The sequence below is a fragment of the Neopsephotus bourkii genome, unplaced genomic scaffold (genome assembly GCF_033783945.1).
Source record: "Neopsephotus bourkii isolate Nb327-2 ecotype Australia unplaced genomic scaffold, CSIRO-AGI_Nbou_v1 NB_821, whole genome shotgun sequence".
NCBI lineage: Eukaryota > Metazoa > Chordata > Aves > Psittaciformes > Psittacidae > Neopsephotus > Neopsephotus bourkii.
In genome coordinates this window covers 915368-934533 of record NW_026901317.1, presented here as the reverse complement: position 1 = coordinate 934533, position 19166 = coordinate 915368, and the positions used below count along the sequence as shown (strand labels likewise).

Below are 19166 nucleotides of genomic sequence, written 5' to 3'. Positions count from 1 at the left end.
CCCAGTATGTAAACTAGGGGGAGTTACCTGGAAGGCCCAGATCACTGCTTGGGTCAGGCTGGGTATCGGTTGGCAGGTGGTGAGCAATTGTATTGTGCAGCACTGCTGTTTATTTTTTACTTTTCGTTTTCCCCTTTTATTTTTATATTCTCCCTCCTTGTTATTTCCCTTATCATCATCATTATTATCGGTGGTAGCAGTAGTGATTTGTGTTATACCTTAGTTACCAGACTGTTCTTATCTCAACCCGTGAGAGTTACATTCTTTCGATTCTCCTCCCCATCTCTCTGGGAGCAGGGATTGGGGGGGAGGGAAGAATGGAGGGAGCAAGAAAGCGGCTGTGTGGTACTGAGTTACCAGCTGGGCTTAAACCACGACAGACACAGACAGGATTCTATAGGCAATTAGGAGAAATCTCTGGATAAGTAGCTCTCATCCTTCTGGGAGATTTCCATTTCCCACACCTCAGCTGGCACTACCATACTGTCACTGCTGGGACAAGGAAGGCTGCGGAACTCCTGAAGTTTGAGGAAGGCAGATTCTTTCCACAAGTACTCAATGAGCCAACTAGGAAAGGTGCCCTCCTAGACTTGCTCTTTGTGAATCAAGAGGGATGCATGAGAGGTGTGATGGTAGGAGGCTGTCTTGGCCATCCTAATCCCAAAGACCTTGAGCTCATGCTTTGGGTGTCATGAGGGAAAAGTTCAGCAGATTTGCTACCCTGGGTATGAAGAGAGCAAAACTGAAGCTGCAGAGGGGCCAGGACCTACCTGGCAGGGTCTCCTGGGCATGAGCTTTTGAGGATTTAGGGGACCATGAGAGCTGCTTGCTTTTAAAGAACCAGCTTTTGAAAGCTCAGGAACAGGAATCCCATCGTGTCAATGGAAGTCAAGCAGGTGCAGCAGAAGAGCAGCTTGGAACTCCTCCTGGAACTGAGACAGGAACAGAAATTGTGTGCTCTCTAGAAGCAAGGTCAAACTTCTCAGGAAGACTGCTGAGCTGTGGTTCACACATGGAGGGAGACATCATGAAAAGCCACAGCTCAACTAGAGATGAAACTGGTCAGTGTTCCGTCAGACAACAACAAAAGGCTTTTTGAAGTATGCTAATAACAAGCAGAGGCCTAAGGAAAGTATTGGACCTTTACTTTATGAGGATGGCCACTGAAAAGTGGGGACAAAGAAGTGACAGAGGCATTTAATGCTTTTGTGTTGCCTCGTCTTCAGTGTGCCTGGTAGACCTGGGGCTCCCCAGGTCCTGTGAGTCAGAAGACCATGGCTGTAGGAGCCATGACTTTTCATTGGTGGACACTGCAATTCTAAGGCAGGAGACCTTGGGGGCAAGGCTGGACATGGACAGGTTCCAGAACCAAGGTCATCATGGTGTTCCGTACTAACCCGGTGCTTGCCCAGCACAGCTCCAGTGTCTGCATGGATGGTGCTGCGAGTGGCAGCACCAGTGGCACTGGGGGTCCTTCTCTCCTGTAGAGGAGGGCTCTCTCCTGAACGCTACGAGTGTTTTATTTACAAGTCTTCCCCCAGCCCTGTCAGGATGGGGCAGTGTCTCTGCTGCTGTGGGTCCAGGTGGGTTCCCCCACACCTCAGGGATGCACCAGCATAACCGGGCCCCACAGCAGCCTCCTCGCTCTTGTCCGACACTGTCTGCCCTGCAGGGATGACCCTGGCCCTGACCAGCAGTGTGAACCTGACCTGGCATTTCCCGAGCTGCTGCTCCGGGCACTTGTGCAGGTGACCCAGGGCCATGGCCAGAGGAAGAAGAGGGACCTCCTCCTCTTCAGAGACACCCTGGTCATCGCCAAGAAAAGCTAAGACAGCCAGAGCCCAGCTGCCTTTCCTCCCAAGCCCTGCCCTTTGCATCAGGACACCAGAGCTGAGAGAGCCAAGGAACAGTTCCAGACCGCCCAACATTCTGGTGCTGGATGTACCAGTGGTCATGCCTGTGGCAGGCAGGAACAAGAGGGGAGCCAGTGGGCTCAGCCATCTCCAGCTCACAACCACTATTCTGTGCAGATTTGGCAGCACCCTGCGCCCACTGCTGTGCCTGGCCCTGGGCCTGCTCCAGGTGCTGAGCACTGGGAAAGGCTCAGCCAGCGATGCTGCCGAAGAGGAGGAGGAAGGGAAGACCTCCAGCTCCCTTGTCTTCCTCTGGCCCTGTGGCTCCTGTATTGTCACCGTCTGGAAAGTCTCGGTGCAATGTCCCCCCAGAAGGGTGGGCAGTACCTCTGTCCTGCACCATGGGGCATCATCCACTGGGGCACAGCAGGCACTGAGGCTGTTTCTCCTCTCTTTTGGCAGCTCCCAAGTAGTGAAGGAACTCTGGGTCAGCGACCTCCTTGGGTAAGCCCTGCCTGACGCTGCAGCCTGGGCTGCTCATGCTCCCATTATGGTGGGATGCTCCATGAGTGGCATCCAAATGATGATGAAACGCCTCTGTTGAGCTGAGCAGAGGTGCCCCAGAGCTGCAGGCAGACATGCCCCCACTGCTGAGCAGGCACATCTGGTGAAGATGCTTCATCCAGCTGTGTCCAGCCAAGACCTGCCCAGCCCCATCCTCACCACTCCCGCTGCTCCCACTCCACTGCTGGGTGGTATTGGCTCTTCCTTGCAGTCTGGAAGTGCTCCCCAGGCTGGCAGCAGAGGGAAGAGCTGGCTTGGATCTCACACAGCTCTTTCTCTGCCCCTTCCCATGCACAGACCACCAGAAGGAGTTCAGGGAGCCTGGGTGACCCAGTTGCCATCCATCAGGATGGTGCTGAAGGAGCTGAGTGGCCGCCATGCTGTGAGTGTCCCTCCTGCCTCTGCGCTACCCCCAGGGGCTGTCCCAGCCCAGTATCAGCTGCATCGCTCCTCACCTTCTGCTCTTTTCCCCTTGCCCTGGGGATGACACTGGATGCTGGCAGCCTGGAGAAGCTGCTCCAGTGCCAGGCTCAGGTCAGGGTCCCTCACGGTGCAATCTCACCCATCCCTACCTCTCACACACAGCCAGAGGCTGATGCAGCTCTCCAGGGGCCCTTTCTGCAGTGGGGCTCCTTGGTGAGTGCAGCCCATTTCTTGCAGGCTGGTGCCAAGCAGCTGCCAGTTCCTGTCCTCTCAGGCACTGAAGGCAGATGTGGCCATGTGAATGGTGAGTGTGGAGAAGACAGGGGCAGGATGGCCCTTCTCTCCTGCTCTTGCAGGCGGCCTCATGTGCTGCCAAGGGGCTGCCACTCTGCTTCCCACAGGGCACGTCTATCCCCATCACTCTGCAGCAGGAGAGAGCTGAGCCCTGGGGCCCCTCAGTCCCAAATGATGACCCTTCTACCATGTCCTCAGTGGCAGGGAGACAGCATAGAAGGAATCTGGGAGCGCTGTCCTGGTACTTCACAGCTCTTTGCTCTGTTTCTCTTAGCAGCAGGCGGGACTCCAGGAGCAGAAGGAGGCTGCCCTGGCCATTGGCATGGCCAGGCACCTTGGCTGCAGTAGGGGCACCAGGTCCATAGGGCAGATCTGTGCAGCCAGGACGGCATGCTGCCACAGCCCATCAAGGTAAGCCAGCCTGGACAGGGGTTCCCCATCCCATCCCATCCCAACCCATCCCACTGCCTCCTCCAGAGAGAGGCTGTCCCCAGCACCTACCTGAGGGTCTGTCTCCAGCCCAGCAGCTCTCCTCCTCTGTGCCTTCAGGACCTGCTGGCTCTGCTCAATGAGCATGGCCCATCCACAGAGGGGATCTTCCAGCTGGCAGCCAGCCAGCGCGCCTGCCACGAGGTCAGGGAGGCCCTGGACAGCGGGGTGCTGGTGCAGCTGGAAAACCAGCCCGTGCTGCTGCTGGCTGTCCTCTTGAAGGTGAGCCCTGCTGACCCAGAGCCCTGCAGCTCCTGGCTCTCTTGGTGCTGATGGGCACCTGTGGGAGCACAAGCACAAACCCAGCCACCTGCTCATGAACCAGAGGGCTGGGGATGCTGTGGGTGCTCCTGGGGGCAGTGGCCAAAGCCTCACATGGAACCCTTGGCACTGCAGGACCGCCTCCGGAAGATCATCTCTAAGCTCCTCAACACCCAGCGGTTCAGGGAGTGGATGAGTGCCATGGAGAAGACCAGCAGGCAGGAGAGACTGGCAGCACTGAAAGGGTAAGTGTGGCAGCAGCCAGCAGGGACTGGCACAGGCTGGGACTCAGCTGCAAAGCATTGGCCTGCCTGAAATAGCCATGGCTCCTGCAAGCCACCTCCTGCTGCTGTGGGGTTTATGTTTGGGGGAAAGGGGCACCAAAAAGGTTTTCTCTCTGGGGAGCACTTCCCACAGGTGTTGGGGCTTGTTCCAACCAGCGCCTCTTTCAGGAGGGCGGGGAGGGAGGGAGGTGGCCGTATCTCAGCAGAGGCAGTTCCTCTGCTGTAGAGGAGGCAGTGGCCTTGAGTGAGATCAGCCTGGGAGACCTGTGTTGTCAACACCAACTTCATTAACGCTGTGCTCCTTTTCCCTCAGGGTGGCCAACAAGCTACCAGAGGCCAACCTGCTCCTGCTCCAGCACTTGTTGTCACTGCTTAACAGCATCAGCAAGAACATGGCCACAACGAAGACTGAAGGGAACCTGGCCATCTGCCTGGCACCAAACCTGCTGAGCCCACCCCAAATGCTGACCCTGGATGTCCTGGCTCTGGAGACAGGGAAGGTACGCTGTGTTCACCACCCGGCTACAGCGTCCCCAGCCCAGCCCAGCTTTGCTGCTCAGAGGTCCCTGGCTGCCTCCTCCTGTCAGCAAAGCCATGGGCAGCAGCCAGGAAGAGCAGCCCCACGGCTGCACCTTCCTGCACAGAAACACAGGTCAGGCTGGGAAAGGCTGTTTGAGCCCTCATCAGCCCCCTCAGTGAAACCAGTGGTTTGCTGTGTGCAGGTTACGCAGCTCATGGAGTTCCTTATTGACCACCATGAGGAACTCCTTGGAGAGGAGGTGGCTGGGCTGGCCAGAGAGGGGGATGAGGAGACACCAGCACCAAAAGCAGAGCTGGAAACTGCAGAGGTAAGAGAAGTGCACGAGCAGCGTGACAACAAAAGCCTCCCCGTCAGAAGGTGGGGCTGCTGCCACCACAGGTACAAGCACAGTCATCCACCAGCCTGCAGCTCTGCCAAACTGCAGAGCAAGGATGCTGCACGTTGGCCATCCCACTTTGTGAGCTGATCCCACCACAACTGGCTCAGCTGAGCTGACCAAACCCATGCAGAGGATGTGCCTTTTAGAGCTAGGGTAGCAATTTTGCAGGGAAGTCCTTGCCCCCTGCTAACCTACACATTGGCATTGCAGGTACCTCCTGTTGCTCCTGAGAGTGAAGAGCAGAGGAGCTTTTCTGGGGAGAAAAGATAAAACTGCCTGGCTTTGCTTGGTTCAAGGTAATCAAGGCTTCACCTGTCTAATACTATTGAATGGAAAGGTTCCCAGGCTCTTCATGCAATACCAGAAAGCGAAGAGCAGCCTGGGAAGAGGGCAGCAATGGGCCACCATGTCAGAAGAAGAGCAAAACCGAGCTCTCAGGGATGGGCGACTGAAGAAATTCGAGCAGGTGAAGAACAAGGCACCCAGGAATGTAGCAGAGCCTGTGTTTCATCTTTTTGCCAAGCTCTGAGTATAGAAAACATTACTGAGGTGCACAGGAGGGTCCTGGACAGGTGGAACATGTATGTCAGAAGAAACATACTACCCCAGCATTGCCTGCCATCCTGTCATTTTAGTATGACAGAGAGAGGAATGCTGCTGCTTGGGTTTTGGAAAGGACCATATTCCACCTTCCAAGGGCTCCCTGCCGAGCCCTGCTGCCTGGCAAGAGGGCAATGCACATCTCTGTCAACTTCTCATGCTCTTGGGCTATTACATGTATTGAGAAGGAACCAAAGCAGCACTGTAGTTGCCAGTAAGGAGCCTCTCTCCTGTGCTAGCGATGACCTCTTTTACAGCATACTTCTGAAAAACCCAGGTGCCAAGTCTCGCCTGCTCCTGCCCTCATAGCTTCATCAACGCCTTCTGACTCTGCCCTTGCAGCTGCCCATTTACTGCTTTGGATTCCCCTGATGAGCTCTTCTACCTGGTCTTGGAGTTCCAGCCTGCGGCCCCAGCACCACCTCGGCAGCAGCAAGGACAGAGCCACCATGTCCTTCTGCTCTGGATAGAAGGATGCACCACCTCGCCCAGGAGCCAGAGCAGCACCCTCAGACCTATCCCAGCCCTTGCAGGAGGCCTTGCTGGTTCACTCCTCAGCCTTGCCAGCAAATGCCCACCCACTGGAGGACCTCCCAAAGTGGGGAGCTGGCCTCTGGACCTTGATATGATTATGTTAATGCGCTTGTTACTATGTTTATTAATACAATTGTTACCGTGTTTATAACTATGTTTGTTAGTCTATTACTATGTCTTTTTAAAAGAAATTTTAGGATATACTTTAGGATAGATTTAGGATATAGTCTGGGAAACACATTATAGGACATAGGATATATAGGAAGCACATTTCAGGGTAGTAGTTAATTCACATTGTTTGAGTACACACTTCATAGGGTAATAGAATAGTTAAGATTAGGATAGTTAGGGTTGGAAAGGACTTCCAGTAATTTCATGTTACATCACAAGACTACCCTTCGCGTGGCTTTTCAGCTGTGGTAGTATAAAAGCAGAAAGAATTACAAAAGTCATATCTCTCTGCCTTGCTATCTGCATCCTGCAGAATGGAAAACAGAAAAGAAAGTATACTGAAAGTCTTTGGATTAGGAAAGAAATGACAGAAAGATATTTATGAATGCAGAAGAACTACACTTTGAAAAAGATTCAGATAAGCTCCGAAGAATACTGCCTGCTGTTGGAATACAGCTGCATATCTTAGAGACCTGTTAAGGTCCAGAAGTAAGGAGAATCTTGCTTCTAAAAGAAAATGGAGGCAGGCAACAGAAAGGAGCACTGAACTGCATCACTGTGTTTTCATTGACAACTGCTCATGATGGGCAGAGAGATGAAGAAACAGAGACAAACCAAAAAACCCAACAAGGAACCAACATAAAAATAAAATAAAAAAAATTCAAACAAACAAACAAAAACCAACACAAAAAACAAACAACCCTCTCCCACCCAGCCCTCAAAATAAAACAAAAAAAAAATCCCCCAGGTCCCTCTGCACTATGATGGGAGAAAAACTGGGAGATGATAGCAGATGTCCCAGCCTTCTGCAAACAAATCTGTCTCAAGTCTGAGTACTAACAGTGTGATTAGTTTGTAAGAGGGCTGAGTGACTGATATTACACATACTCCCCTTGCATTTGCTGGGATACACTGTGAAGACTGCCTGCAGTTCTCAGCATTGCTTCATATGTGTTATGCCTTTCTGAATTTTTTTACCATTTTTATGCAGAAATAAAATGTCAAATGCATATCTGGCCAATCTCTGCATGAGTCCCTTCCCTTTTTATTCCTCTCTCCACATCTGGGTTTCACTTCTCTCTCTGTCTGATAATTACCTGTCCAAGAAGACAAAAAATTCATGCAATGGTTGCATTTGTACAAGCCTTTTCTTTCTCCGTGGAGCTTTGGTTTTTCTCCTAAAACACCTGAGGAGACATTTGTATCCAAGAAAAGCTCTTGACAAGGAAAGAACTTGAGTATGTTGCTATTTCTTCTGATCTGAAAAACAAAAGCACTACTTTTGCCCAGAAGCCACTGGTCAGTATTTCTGTGATCTGGCTATGCTTTCATTCCATCCTTCTTCACATTCAGTACCAAAGCCCCAGATCTCTTGGCCATGTTGCCATACCACAGGCTATCTTAGCAAGAGAGTAATTTAAGTAGTGTAGGAAACTTCTGTTTATGGAAAGGAGATTGTATTTTATCACCTGGAAAAGTTAGAAAGAACTGGTAAGTTACAAGGGGACAGCCGCTTCAAGTATACCTCACCTAAAATCTAGGTGATGCATTAAAAGTTATTCTCTGTTAGCTGGCAATGATAGGAAAGACTCCTCATCTTCCTCAGGGAAAAGTAAAACCCCAAAGCCATACAGGATGTTGGACAGGAATGGAGCATTCACAACTTACTTGGGCAACCCATTCCAGTGTCTCACTACCCCCACAGTAAAGAACTTCCTCCTTATATCCAGTTTATACTTCCCCAGTTTAAGTTTTAACCCTTTACCCCTTGTCCTATCACTGCAGTCCCTAATGAAGAGTCCCTCCCTAGCATTCTTATAGACCTCCTTCAGATACTGGAAGGCTGCTATGAGGTCTCCACGAAGCGTTTTCTTCTCCAGGTTGAAAAGCCCCAAATTTGTCAACCTGTCTTCAGACAGCGGATGCTTCAGTCTGCTTATCATGCTCGTGGTCCTCTTCTGCACTTGTTCCAACAGATCCATGTCCTTTTCATGTTGAGGACACCAGAACTGCACACAGCGCTTCAAGTGGGGTCTCACAAGAGCAGAGCAGAGAGACAGGATCACCTCATTTGATCTGCTGGTCACACTCCTTTTGATGCAGCCCAGGATACGGTTGGCTTTCTGGGCTGCGAGCACACGCTGTCAGCTCATGTCAAGTTTCCCATCAACAACAACAGTTCTTTTTGGTGCCCAAAGTGGGGTTTGAACATTGAGATAATGACAGATCTGACCAGACTGTGTATAATCATATTTGTGACAAGCATTCATTGTTTTGGATTAATAGTCACAATGTTGATATATTTGCTCTCACAGTTGTTGCACTTGGGCTCAGAGTTTCAGCCTGTCATTCCTTACTTGCAGTCAGTATTTGCTGGTTTAGTGTTTATTAGCTGGGGGGGTCAGGGCTAAGGTTATTGTTTCGCTGTACTTTATGGTAATGACTTGTAATACAATAGAGTAATTTATCATGAAGCTGGTCTAGCTTGCATTCCTAGCATGGTCATCACCTCTATACTTTGGGAGACATATAGTGGAATTTTTTAGCAATTACACACCCTTTTTGTCTCCTTCGTGGATCAGCCTATGAAGGAGACATTCCCTCACACACACCCCTCCTGCACCAGGCTGTTTACAGCAGCATTTGAGAATTCTAAAGGTTTTGGAATTCTAATTCCTTTACACAATATGCAAGTGGTGTATCACAATTAGAGGGGCCCTGCCTCCAGACAGGTGAAGGAGAGGGACAATCAGGTTTGCTGGTCTTTGAGGATCAGACAGCCTGCCACATCAGTCCTGTAGGAGTATAAGGCTCTAGGGGATACTGGTGAGCAGTGTACCCTGATGTCATCAAGCTATCAAGGGGTGAAACCCATTTGTATTTCTGAAGTAACAGGGGGATCCCAAGAGTTGACTGCACTGGAGGCTGAAAACAGCCTAACTGGGAAGGAGTGGCAAAAGCACTCTATTGTGATTAGTCCAGTGGCTCCATGCATCCTTGGCATAGCCTACCTCAGGAGAGAGTATTTCAAAGACCCAAAAGAGTACCAATGGGCTTCTGGTATTGCTGCTTTGGAGACAGAGGAAATTAAGCAGCTGTCCACATTGCCTTGTGTTCTGGGTTCAGCAGTAGCAGTCATTTTTCTCCCAATGTTTTTAGTAGTTGTTAAGTAATGTTTACTCCAACCAAGGACTTTCTGAGTCTCATCCTCTGCCATGGAGGAGGTGAAGCCAGGAAGAAGCAGAGACAGGACATGTGATCCAAACTAGCCACAGTGGTATTCCATACCACAGCACATCATGCTCACTATATAAACTGGGGGCAGTTACCCAAAAGGGCCAGATCACTGCTCGGTCAGTCTGGGTACCAGTCAGTGGGTGGTGAGCAGGTTGTATTCTCTTCCCTTGTTATTTCCCTTATCTTTATTACTATTAGTGGCAACAGTAGTGGTTTTGTGTTATACCTTAGTTACAGGACTGTTCTTAACCCGTTAGAGTTACATTCTTTCAATTCTCCTCCCCATCTCTCTGTGAGCAGAGGGAGGAATGGTGGGGGAGTGAGCGAGTGGCTGCGTGGCTCTGGGTTGCTGGCTGGGCTTAAACCACAACTCTGCAACACAGAACAGTCTAACAATTATCATATAAAATTTGTTTGTTTGTTGAATGAATCATTTTGCTACTTGTTTGTACTCAGTTTGTACTAAGCCAGTATTTGTAAACAATTTTAGTATAAAGGATGGACTTAAAAATCTTTGTACCTCAAGAATATAGTTAAGCTCTCTTACACTGACAGTTTATAAATGCTATTGACTTTCAGAACAAAAATCTACTGTACAATATTGTCCATACTAATCTTACAGCATTATATTACTATTTTACCTGATGAAAACATTTTTTCTGTTAAGTAACCCAGTGGTTTTGCATTTTGCTCCTCTGATTACTCTGAAGATTTACATGGAAAAACCTCAGCAGATTAAGATGGAAAGCAGCATAGTGGTACCAATTCCCCAAGTATCTCCTTCCCCAGCTTTCAAATTTCCTGAAATTTATTCTTGACTGAAGAAGAGCTGACACACATTTATTTAAGTTGGATTTTATAACCAAAACAATTTTTCTCTGCCTATATTTTCTATTTGATATAATTGGCAATGAAAAGAGAATAAACAAACTCCAGGCCTTCAAAAATAATTGTGCAGCTTCCCAAAATGTTATGATGTTTAATTGATAAGAAATACTTTAAAAATGGGTGTTTTTCTATTGACTTCTAGTAGGCATCCTTTTATAATACATTTTGTAAAGTTCTGCTGAGATTTAGACAGTTTATCTTTTTCTTGTAGTTATTTTTTAGAGAAGAATCATTATTCCTTGGAGTTTCTGTCAGGCTATTACATCATCTTCATTGACATAAAGGAATTCCTCACATTCACAACTTTTTTTTTTTTTTCTGCTTTGTTCAACCTCAATGCAGCTCTAATGATTAAATAATTAATCTCATAGGAGTTACACAAATATGAATTTTATGAATCAGCTGCAACATCACTACAGGTAAGGAAATACTATACCCTGTACCAAAGTCAGTACTAGTTTTAAAGGTAATCCTAGAATTAACTCTATTTTACCATCATAAATAATAAAGGCTGATGGTTTTCTGGGGAGAATTTTTTCATATTTGATAGGATAGGATATTGATTTGCAGAATGTATTAATTAAATCTCTACTTTTTGTCTGCTGCTTAGCACTAAAAAACATTGATACATGCAAATAAATTCTGCAAGCATGACTTTCTCTTTTTTATTGCCTTTCAACGGGAAAGAGCAGAGCTTCTTTATAAGTCTCCTACCTATTGACAGGATTCATTTAACGAAAACCATGGAAAAGGTCAGTTGAATTTAAAATGTTCTCATTAAGGTTTTCCCGCCTGTTCATACAGGCTGTAACAAAGAACTTGAACAGTTTTAATCCTTTGTGTCTGTAATTTGGATTGGTGCTGTTCATGCATTTAGATACCCAGCAGCTTTTCTTTTTCTGATTCAGAAAGGAGTTGTTATTATCTTGATGAAGTGCTGAAAAAAAAGCTAATTTTAGAAAACTGCTTCAAATCTACATGCATTTGTAGGACAGATAATGCTGTCTTAATTAGGAGCTGCTGTTACCATTGTAACCCCATACTACTTTCTGTACACATGTATGCATATATACACATGAATATATACACACATACACACACATTCTCTCTCTCTCTCAAATACATAGACTTTGCAGGTACATCAATAAACAGGAGTCTTTACCACTGCTTCCATGCTGCAATTTGAATTCTTGACACCTGAAGATTAGTTCTGATGTGTTTTTACAATGTGTATAGACCCTCAGTAGTCCATTCCCCCTGTTACGGAAAAGCCTCTGCACCTTGTCCTGTCAACGTTCTGTTTGAGAGGTTTTAAGGACATTAAAGGTAGTTTATATATCAGTGAAGTAAGAATAGTATTTTATTTTTTTTTTACTTCACTTATAATTTTATTTAAGATTTCAAAACAGTGGAAAGAAGTATAATTGCAAATGGGAATCAAACATAAAACCATTAAGCAACATAAGCTGAAAATATTGATTTGTCCATTAAATGTGTTAGTATTATTTTGTAACTAACTAACATTTAAATGATAATTCTTCTGTGGTTGGTAGCAAATCAAATGGAATTAAGGATACACATAATTTAAATCAAGAGTGAGTGAAAGTGCAGTTGATGTTACTAACAAGAATGAATAACTTTTCAAGAAAAAATGATCACATCTAAAATCATACATATAGGGACAGCCACACATACTCCCATCTGAAGCTGAGAACAAAATTCATGACACTGTTAAGGCCACTCCTGGGATAAACACAGCTGCCAAGCTAAAAATTTGAGAAAAGAAAAAAGAAATCCACGTTTGTTCAACATTTTCTCCACACCTATGTAGAAAGTCTCATAATGCACTACCTCCTCTCCCCCCACCTTGTTGCTGAGGAGCAACAACAACCTCCAGATGCTGCTTGAATTCCATCACGGTATTCTGCTGCCAGAAGCCCCAGGAAGCACAGAGAATCTGGATGGTTAGATAATTCTAGGTTGTAAAAGTAATGAAGCTGTGTATCTGTTCTCCTGTATTCTAGTCATTTCATCAGTGTTGTTGTCAGTGATGATATATTTCACATTATATGGTGCAGAAAAATATACAGAGAATATTTTACAGTAATTCTTTGCTTCTACTTTTATGAGAATTAAACATGAGTTACAAGGGTATTATAGAGTTAATTTATCACTGGATAATTCTGTCTCTGACTGAGGTGTGTTACTAAGTTGCCAAGTTAAATATTTTTGTTAGCTGCTTGAATACTCACAGACCTTCAGATATCATGGTAATGAAGGTAAGATGAAAGATGAATTGCTGTTACAAGCCAAATACATTGATTTATAATAGTAAATGCTGGTGGAAATAGGCACACCACTGTATATTTCCTTCTACTGAACTTCTCATTTTATGCTTGCCTATGCATATGTAATACATTATTTAGACTTTTTGAAGGGCTTGCATTTGATTTCATGGAATTCACTTTTATGAAGAACAAGTTTCTATTAAATTTTCAGGTGTTATTACAGGTCTTTTTTTCCTGTTGAACTTAGTTGCAGTCTTTATCTGCCCTCTGCTTTCCTCTGTATTGAGGTATTACAGGAAGATCACTTCATAAAAAGCTCCAATGATACATTCTTGTGGCTTTTTAGTTCTTAAAACCCAGTTGTGATGGTCAAGGGACCCTTTTTGTGTGTGTCTCAAAGCAGCTCAAAAGATGGAAGGCACTGCGGGACGCTGAGCTCCTGTCCGTGGTGAGCAGAAGATTGGAGGTGAGGGGGCAGGGGAGGGTTCGCGCTCCAGGAAGCCGGGGGGCATTTTCCTGTGTGCCTGCCCTGAGACTGCAAAGACCAACTCCCCAGAGAACAGCAGCACAGACACTGTGGCACCTGTTAGGGCATAGCGTTAACTCGGTCTGGGGCTCACCAGATCCCCTGCCACCATCTGGAACGTTCCAGACCAGTTCACGACACATGTTCAGGGATGGAAATGACTGGGAGGAACCAAGAGAGCCCAACCTGATAAAAGGTGGCTTTTGACCGTGTAGATTGTGCTCCTTTATGTAGGGATCATTGGATGGCTTGCTGTAAGTGGTCACTGATGGAACAGAAGTCACAAGATGTGCTTGGTGGTGAGCTTATTGATCTTTGTTTTCTTTCCTTACTCTTTTTTTACCACTACTTCAGGTCTTTTATAGAAGCAAGAGCTTGTCAAATCTGACACAGTGTTAGAGAAGTTTACAATAAAATCAGTCGTATTGTTTCCAGTCTCTGGAGGGCGTGTGGTTCCTCCTGCAAGCAATGTAGTGTTGTAAAAGATCAGCTCCCCTCTTACTTGCAGGCAGGATACCAGTAATAACACAAATATCTTGAGATATGTAGGCCTTGAGCATGTTTCCTCTTTTTTGTTATTTAACACAGGACACTGAGTAGAGCGTTCAGAAAGCTCACTGCCCTAGACTTCAAAAGAGCAGACTTTGACCTCTTCAGGAAACTGCTTAGTAAGGTCCCATGGGATATAGCCCTAGAGGGCAGGGGGGCCCAAGACTCTTGGTTGGCCTTCAAGGATCACCTGCTACAAGCTTAGGACTGTTGCATCCCAACTAGAAGGAAGTGCATCAGGAGGGCCAGGAGACCTCCTTGGATGGATAAGGAGCTACTGAAGAAAATTCAAACGAAAAAAGAGTCTTACAGAAAGTGGAAGCAAAGACAGGCGGCCTGGGAAGAGTACAGGGATGTTGTTTGGCAAGCTAGGGACCAGGTTAGGAAAGCTAAGGCCCAGTTAGAATTAACCTTGGCTAGGGATATTAAGGATAACAGGAAGGGATTCTACAGGTACATAGCAAATAACAGACAAGGGAGAATGTAGGCCCCCTCAGGAAGCTCTGGGGTGAACTAGCTACACAGGATTTGGAAAAGGCTGAGGTTCTGAATGACTTCTTTACCTCGGTCTTCACTGGCAAAGGCTCTGACTGCACCACCCATGTCTTGGAAGGCAGACGCAGGGACTGTGAGAATGAAGACCTTGGGCCCACTGTAGGAGAGGAATTGGTTCAAGAACATCTTAAAAATCTGAACGTGCACAAGTCCATGTGTCCTGATGAAATCCATCTGCGGGTCCTGAAGGAGCTGGCAAATGAAGTTGCTAAGCAGCCGGCCATCATATTTGAAAAATCATGGCAGTCAGGTGAAGTTCCCGATGACTGGAAAAAGGGAAATGTAAGCCCCATTTTCAAGAAGGGGAAATGGATGACCTGGGGAATTATGGACCAGTCAGTCTCACCTCTGTGCCTGGTAAAATCTTGGCGCAGATTCTCCTGGAAGGCATGCTAAGGCACATGAAAATCAACAAGGTGCTTGGTGACAGCCAGCATGGCTTCACTAAGGGGAAATCCTGCCTGACCAATTTGGTGGCCTTCTATGATGGGGCTACAGAACTGATGAACAGCGGTAGAGCAGCTGATGTCATCTACCTGTATTTCTGTAAAGCATTTGACACTGTCCTACACGACATTCTTGTCTCTAAATTGGAGAGACATCAATTTGATGGATGGACCACTCGGTGGATAAAGAACTGTGTGGATGGCCGCACACAAAGAGTTGTGGTCAATGGCTCAGCGTCTGGCTGGAGACCTGTGACGAGCGGTGTCCCTCAGAGATCGGTGTTGGGACCGGTCTTGTTTAACGTCTTCGTCACTGACATGGACAGTGGGATTGAGTGCGCCCTCAGCAAGTTTGCTGATGACACCAAGCTGTGTCGTTCAGTTGATACACTGGAGGGAAGGAATGCCATCCAGAGGGACCTTGACATGCTTGTGAGGTGGGCTGATGCCAACCTCATGAAGTTTAAGCATGCCAAGTGCAAGGTCCTACACCTGGGTCGGAGCAATCCCAGGCACAGCTACAGGCTGGGCAGAGAAGAAATTGAGAGCTGCCCTGCAGAGAAGGACTTGGGGGTGCTGGTCGATGAGAAAAGGAACATGAGCCGGCAGCGTGCGCTTGCAGCTCAGAAGGCCACCCGTATCCTGGGGTGCATCAAAAGGAGCGTGACCAGCAGGTCGAAGGAGGTGATCCTGCCCCTTTATTCTGCTCTCTTGAAATCCCACTTGGAGTATTGTGTACAGTTCTGGTGTCCTCAACATAAAAAGGACATGGAACTGTTGGAATAAACCCAGAGGGGGGCAATGAGAATGATCAGGGGACTGGAGCACCTCCCATATGAAGATCGGCTGAGAAAGTTGGGACTGTTCAGCCTGGACAAGAGAAGGCTGCATGGAGACCTCATAGCAGCCTTCTAGTATCTGAAGGAGGTCTATAAGGATGCTGGGGATGGATTATTCTTTAGGAACTGTAGTGATAGGACAAGGGTAATGGGTTAAAACTTAAACAGGGGAAGTTTAGATTGGATATAAGGAGGAAATTCTTTCCTGTTAGGGTGGTCAGGCACTGGAATAGGCTGCCCAGGGAGGTTGTGAATGCTCCATCCCTGGCAGTGTTCAAGGCCAGGTTGGACGAGGCCTTGGGTGATATGGTTTAGAGCGAGGTGTCCCAGCCCACGGCAGGGGTGTTGGAACTTGATGATCTTCAGGTCCTTTCCAACCCTAACTATTCTGTGATTCTAACATTGCGTTCTTTATTAACATCATGTTGTCTCTGCTCATACAGGTTTTTTTACAGATTACAAGACAGGATCCTCTTTTTCATATTGACTGCAACACATAGATCTGGTCTTTCATGGGATCTCCAGAGTTGTTTTACAAATTGATACTCACAATAGGGATAACACAGCTGTATAAGAGATTGTATAATGAGAAGTTTGCTTAACGAATCATCAGTGTTACTCGCAGACTTGCCACTGAATTTGGCAACTCTTCAGCCTCAGTATAGCTGTGAAACTACAGTATTACTGCATTAATAGGTGAGTTTGTTTTTCCCTGAAAATGGGTAATATTTTTGCTAACGCATTAAAGTACTTGTCTCCAGGCATTTTTGCAGTGATGTGGATTGAAAACAAAGGACTTGAGTGAAAAGATACCTGCTGTCAACTCATGGCAGACAAAAATACTATTATATATTTTAGAATTAATGATAGTGTACAAAATGCTGTGAATGAAGACAGTTTTAGAAATACATAAGCTCTCATGCTTTGAAAAAAAAATTGATTCTGAAAGAGTTGCAAGTGGGTTAATGGAGTGTAGAAGCATGCAGCAAGCTAAAAGACTAATATTACCTGAAATGAATTAATAGATCTGTTTTTCATTGTGGCACAGTCTCTCATAGTTTGTTGCAGAAAGGCAGACTTGAGAATATCAGACCGTGGCTCAGGGGTAGTGTTTTGTGTTCAGTTCAGTTGATTGTTTCTCTGAAGTATTTCATTGGAGTTACCTAAAATTAAGTTCTGTGCAAGTCTCGGGAGTTGTGTCCAGAAGGGAAGCTGAAATGTGTAGGTATCTTGATAAAGTTCAGTTGTTTGTAGTATTGAAAGTAATAGCTGATACGTATCTTGTATGTTTTATTATTTACACTTTTAAATAGATAATGATATTTAATTCATGAATAAGACACATAAAGCCTTATCTATGTTATGCCTGGAGATAAGGCAGAGCATATTACGAGCTATATATTAGAGTCTGGAGTCTTCAGATGTTAGTATTCATTGAACACCAGATGTACACCAAGTCCTTTGCTAAAATATTTAGAGAGCTTTATTAATATCCACAGCTGAATACAGTAACTACCACCATGTCAACATTATGAATCAGTCTCTGAAGCTGTTAATAGCTCTTTTGTTTACCCTCCAGCCATCTGGAATGTTTATCAGATTCATACTCTCAAGACAGTGGTGTGCTCAGGTGCTACCATCCCTTTCAGGTGGGCAACAGTTACAACACAGTTATTAGCCTGAATATTCTCAATCTGTAGTATCACAGTCCACCTGTAACATAGGATTAATTACCTAAGTAAGCTATTTCTTATTAGTTTTACATTAAAAAGTAGTTCACTTAGACAGTTAAATTGCACATAAGAGTAATGCTGTGAAGTTTGTTAGAGATGACTGCATTGAATTTATCAGCCTTTCCTGGCAGACAGGTATGTAGAGGTATGTAATTTTGTAGCTATCATAGCAAATTGTAAGACAGAAGCCAGGCAGTAAAAGCAAACATTCAGGAAGATAGAAGAAACATTTATGTAAATCTGAGAATGTTTTGGAGATAATTAACTGTATTTGAGTTATTTGCAGAAGCATGTATCACCTTCTTTGGAGGTGCTGCAAAAATTAAAAGGAGCTGCATTATTTAATACTAGATTACTATACAAATGGAAATACAATTCTACTGCAACTGACAACTATTTAATAGAAATACGCAATAAATAGCACTAAATGCAAAAATCATATATGGCCAGTTGTAAATTGTAGCAAACATTGAATTCTTTTAACTTCCTTAATATAACTTAGATGAGAACAAGTTTGGAAAGCAGTTATTTATTAACTAATGCTATTGGAAATGGATTTATATTGAATATGTTACTATTTCTGTGTAGTTAACATACCGAAGTTCAAACAAGTTAAGGAAAATATTCATATTATGGCCCAGGTGGAAGGAATTAACTGATGATATGGTTTGGACATAATGTGATTTGCTTTAGTGGTGGACTTGGCAGTCCTGGGGTGATGGTTGGACTTGATGATCTCGAAGGCCTTTCCCTAGTTGATTCTGTGTTAAGAAAACATAAGGGGAAAACAGCAAAGATAAATTAACATGAACATTATTATTCTTTGACTTGTACAAAACAAGACAAAAATTTTAACTAAATTACATCTGCATATATTTTGGGTAAATACAGGACCTCATTATTGTCTCCAGGTCCACTTCTTATATTCTACAAATTTTAAGTCTAGTTAGTCTAAGGTGAAAATTGTTCTTCAGCTGTTCTACAAGGTGCATAGAACATTCCAGTATGAGGGGAGGGGAGTTTGGCTCAAGTAATTGAGAGTACTTGAAATAAACAGTGGAAAACCCTGAAGAGTTGAATGAATTTCATAAAATTTCTGATGCCTTAGGTAACAGCTATGCTATGGACAATATAAGTGTGTTTTTGCAGCCAGGAGGGCCATTAGTATCCTGGGATGCGGCCAGCAGATCAAGATTGACAATCTTCCCCCTCTACTTGACCCTGGTGAAGCGACATCTGGAGTACTGTGTCCAGTTCTGAGCTCCTTGGTGTAAGAAAGACAAAAAGCTACTGGAAAGAGACAAGTGGAGTGCCATAAGGATGATCAGGGATCTGGAGCATCTCTCTTAAGCTCCAGATTGTGGAGGAGAGATTATGGAACCTGAGCTTGTTTAGTCTAGAGAAGACAAGGCTGTCAGGGGATCTTATTAGTGCATATAAACATTTCAAAGGCAGGTGCCAGACTCTTTTCAGTGGTGCTCAGTGACAGGACAAGAAGCAGTGGCCATAAACGAAAACACAAGAAGTTTCACTGCAGCATGAAGAAGAGTTGAGGGTGGCAGAGCACTGGAAAAGGCTGCCCAGGGATGTTGTGGAGTCTCTCCCTCCATTCAAAACCTGCCTTAACGTGTTCCTGTGTAACCTGCTTTAGGTGGCCCTACCTTGGCAGGGGGTAGACAGGATGATTTTGAATTCCTTTCCAACCCTAACAA

The 19166-nt window shown here is 45.5% G+C and overlaps 2 protein-coding genes across 3 annotated transcripts in view; both read left to right on the top strand.

The window, feature by feature from the left end:
* Positions 1-3601: 3601 nt before the first annotated feature.
* LOC133213451 (T-cell activation Rho GTPase-activating protein-like) overlaps positions 3602-19166 on the top strand; it is a 651891-nt gene continuing 636326 nt past the window's right edge. The window contains exon 1 of the mRNA XM_061355660.1: positions 3602-4129. Coding sequence (XP_061211644.1) covers positions 3999-4129 — 131 coding nt within the window. The 5' untranslated portion in view covers positions 3602-3998. The remainder of the gene's footprint in view (positions 4130-19166) is intronic.
* On the top strand, positions 4546-5663 carry LOC133213446 (rho GTPase-activating protein 20-like). 2 transcript variants are annotated; one of them, XM_061355657.1, is made up of 3 exons: positions 4546-4668; positions 4891-5016; positions 5299-5646. In XM_061355657.1, the coding sequence occupies exons 1-3, from the start codon at positions 4561-4563 to the stop codon at positions 5356-5358; spliced, it is 294 nt and encodes a 97-aa protein (XP_061211641.1). In that variant the 5' UTR covers positions 4546-4560; the 3' UTR covers positions 5359-5646. The 2 variants fall into 2 exon arrangements, with proteins under 2 accessions (XP_061211641.1, XP_061211640.1); XM_061355656.1 differs by having other exon boundaries at positions 4546-5016; positions 5299-5663.

What these genes read in the sequence shown, in the direction of transcription:
- LOC133213446 (XM_061355656.1), top strand. Translation starts at nt 4,561, where the DNA reads ATGGCCACAACGAAGACTGAAGGGAACCTGGCCATCTGCCTGGCACCA. An exon ending in CAGAGCTGGAAACTGCAGAG is followed by an intron (nt 5,017 to 5,298) that starts GTAAGAGAAGTG and finishes TTGGCATTGCAG; the next exon opens with GTACCTCCTGTTGCTCCTGA.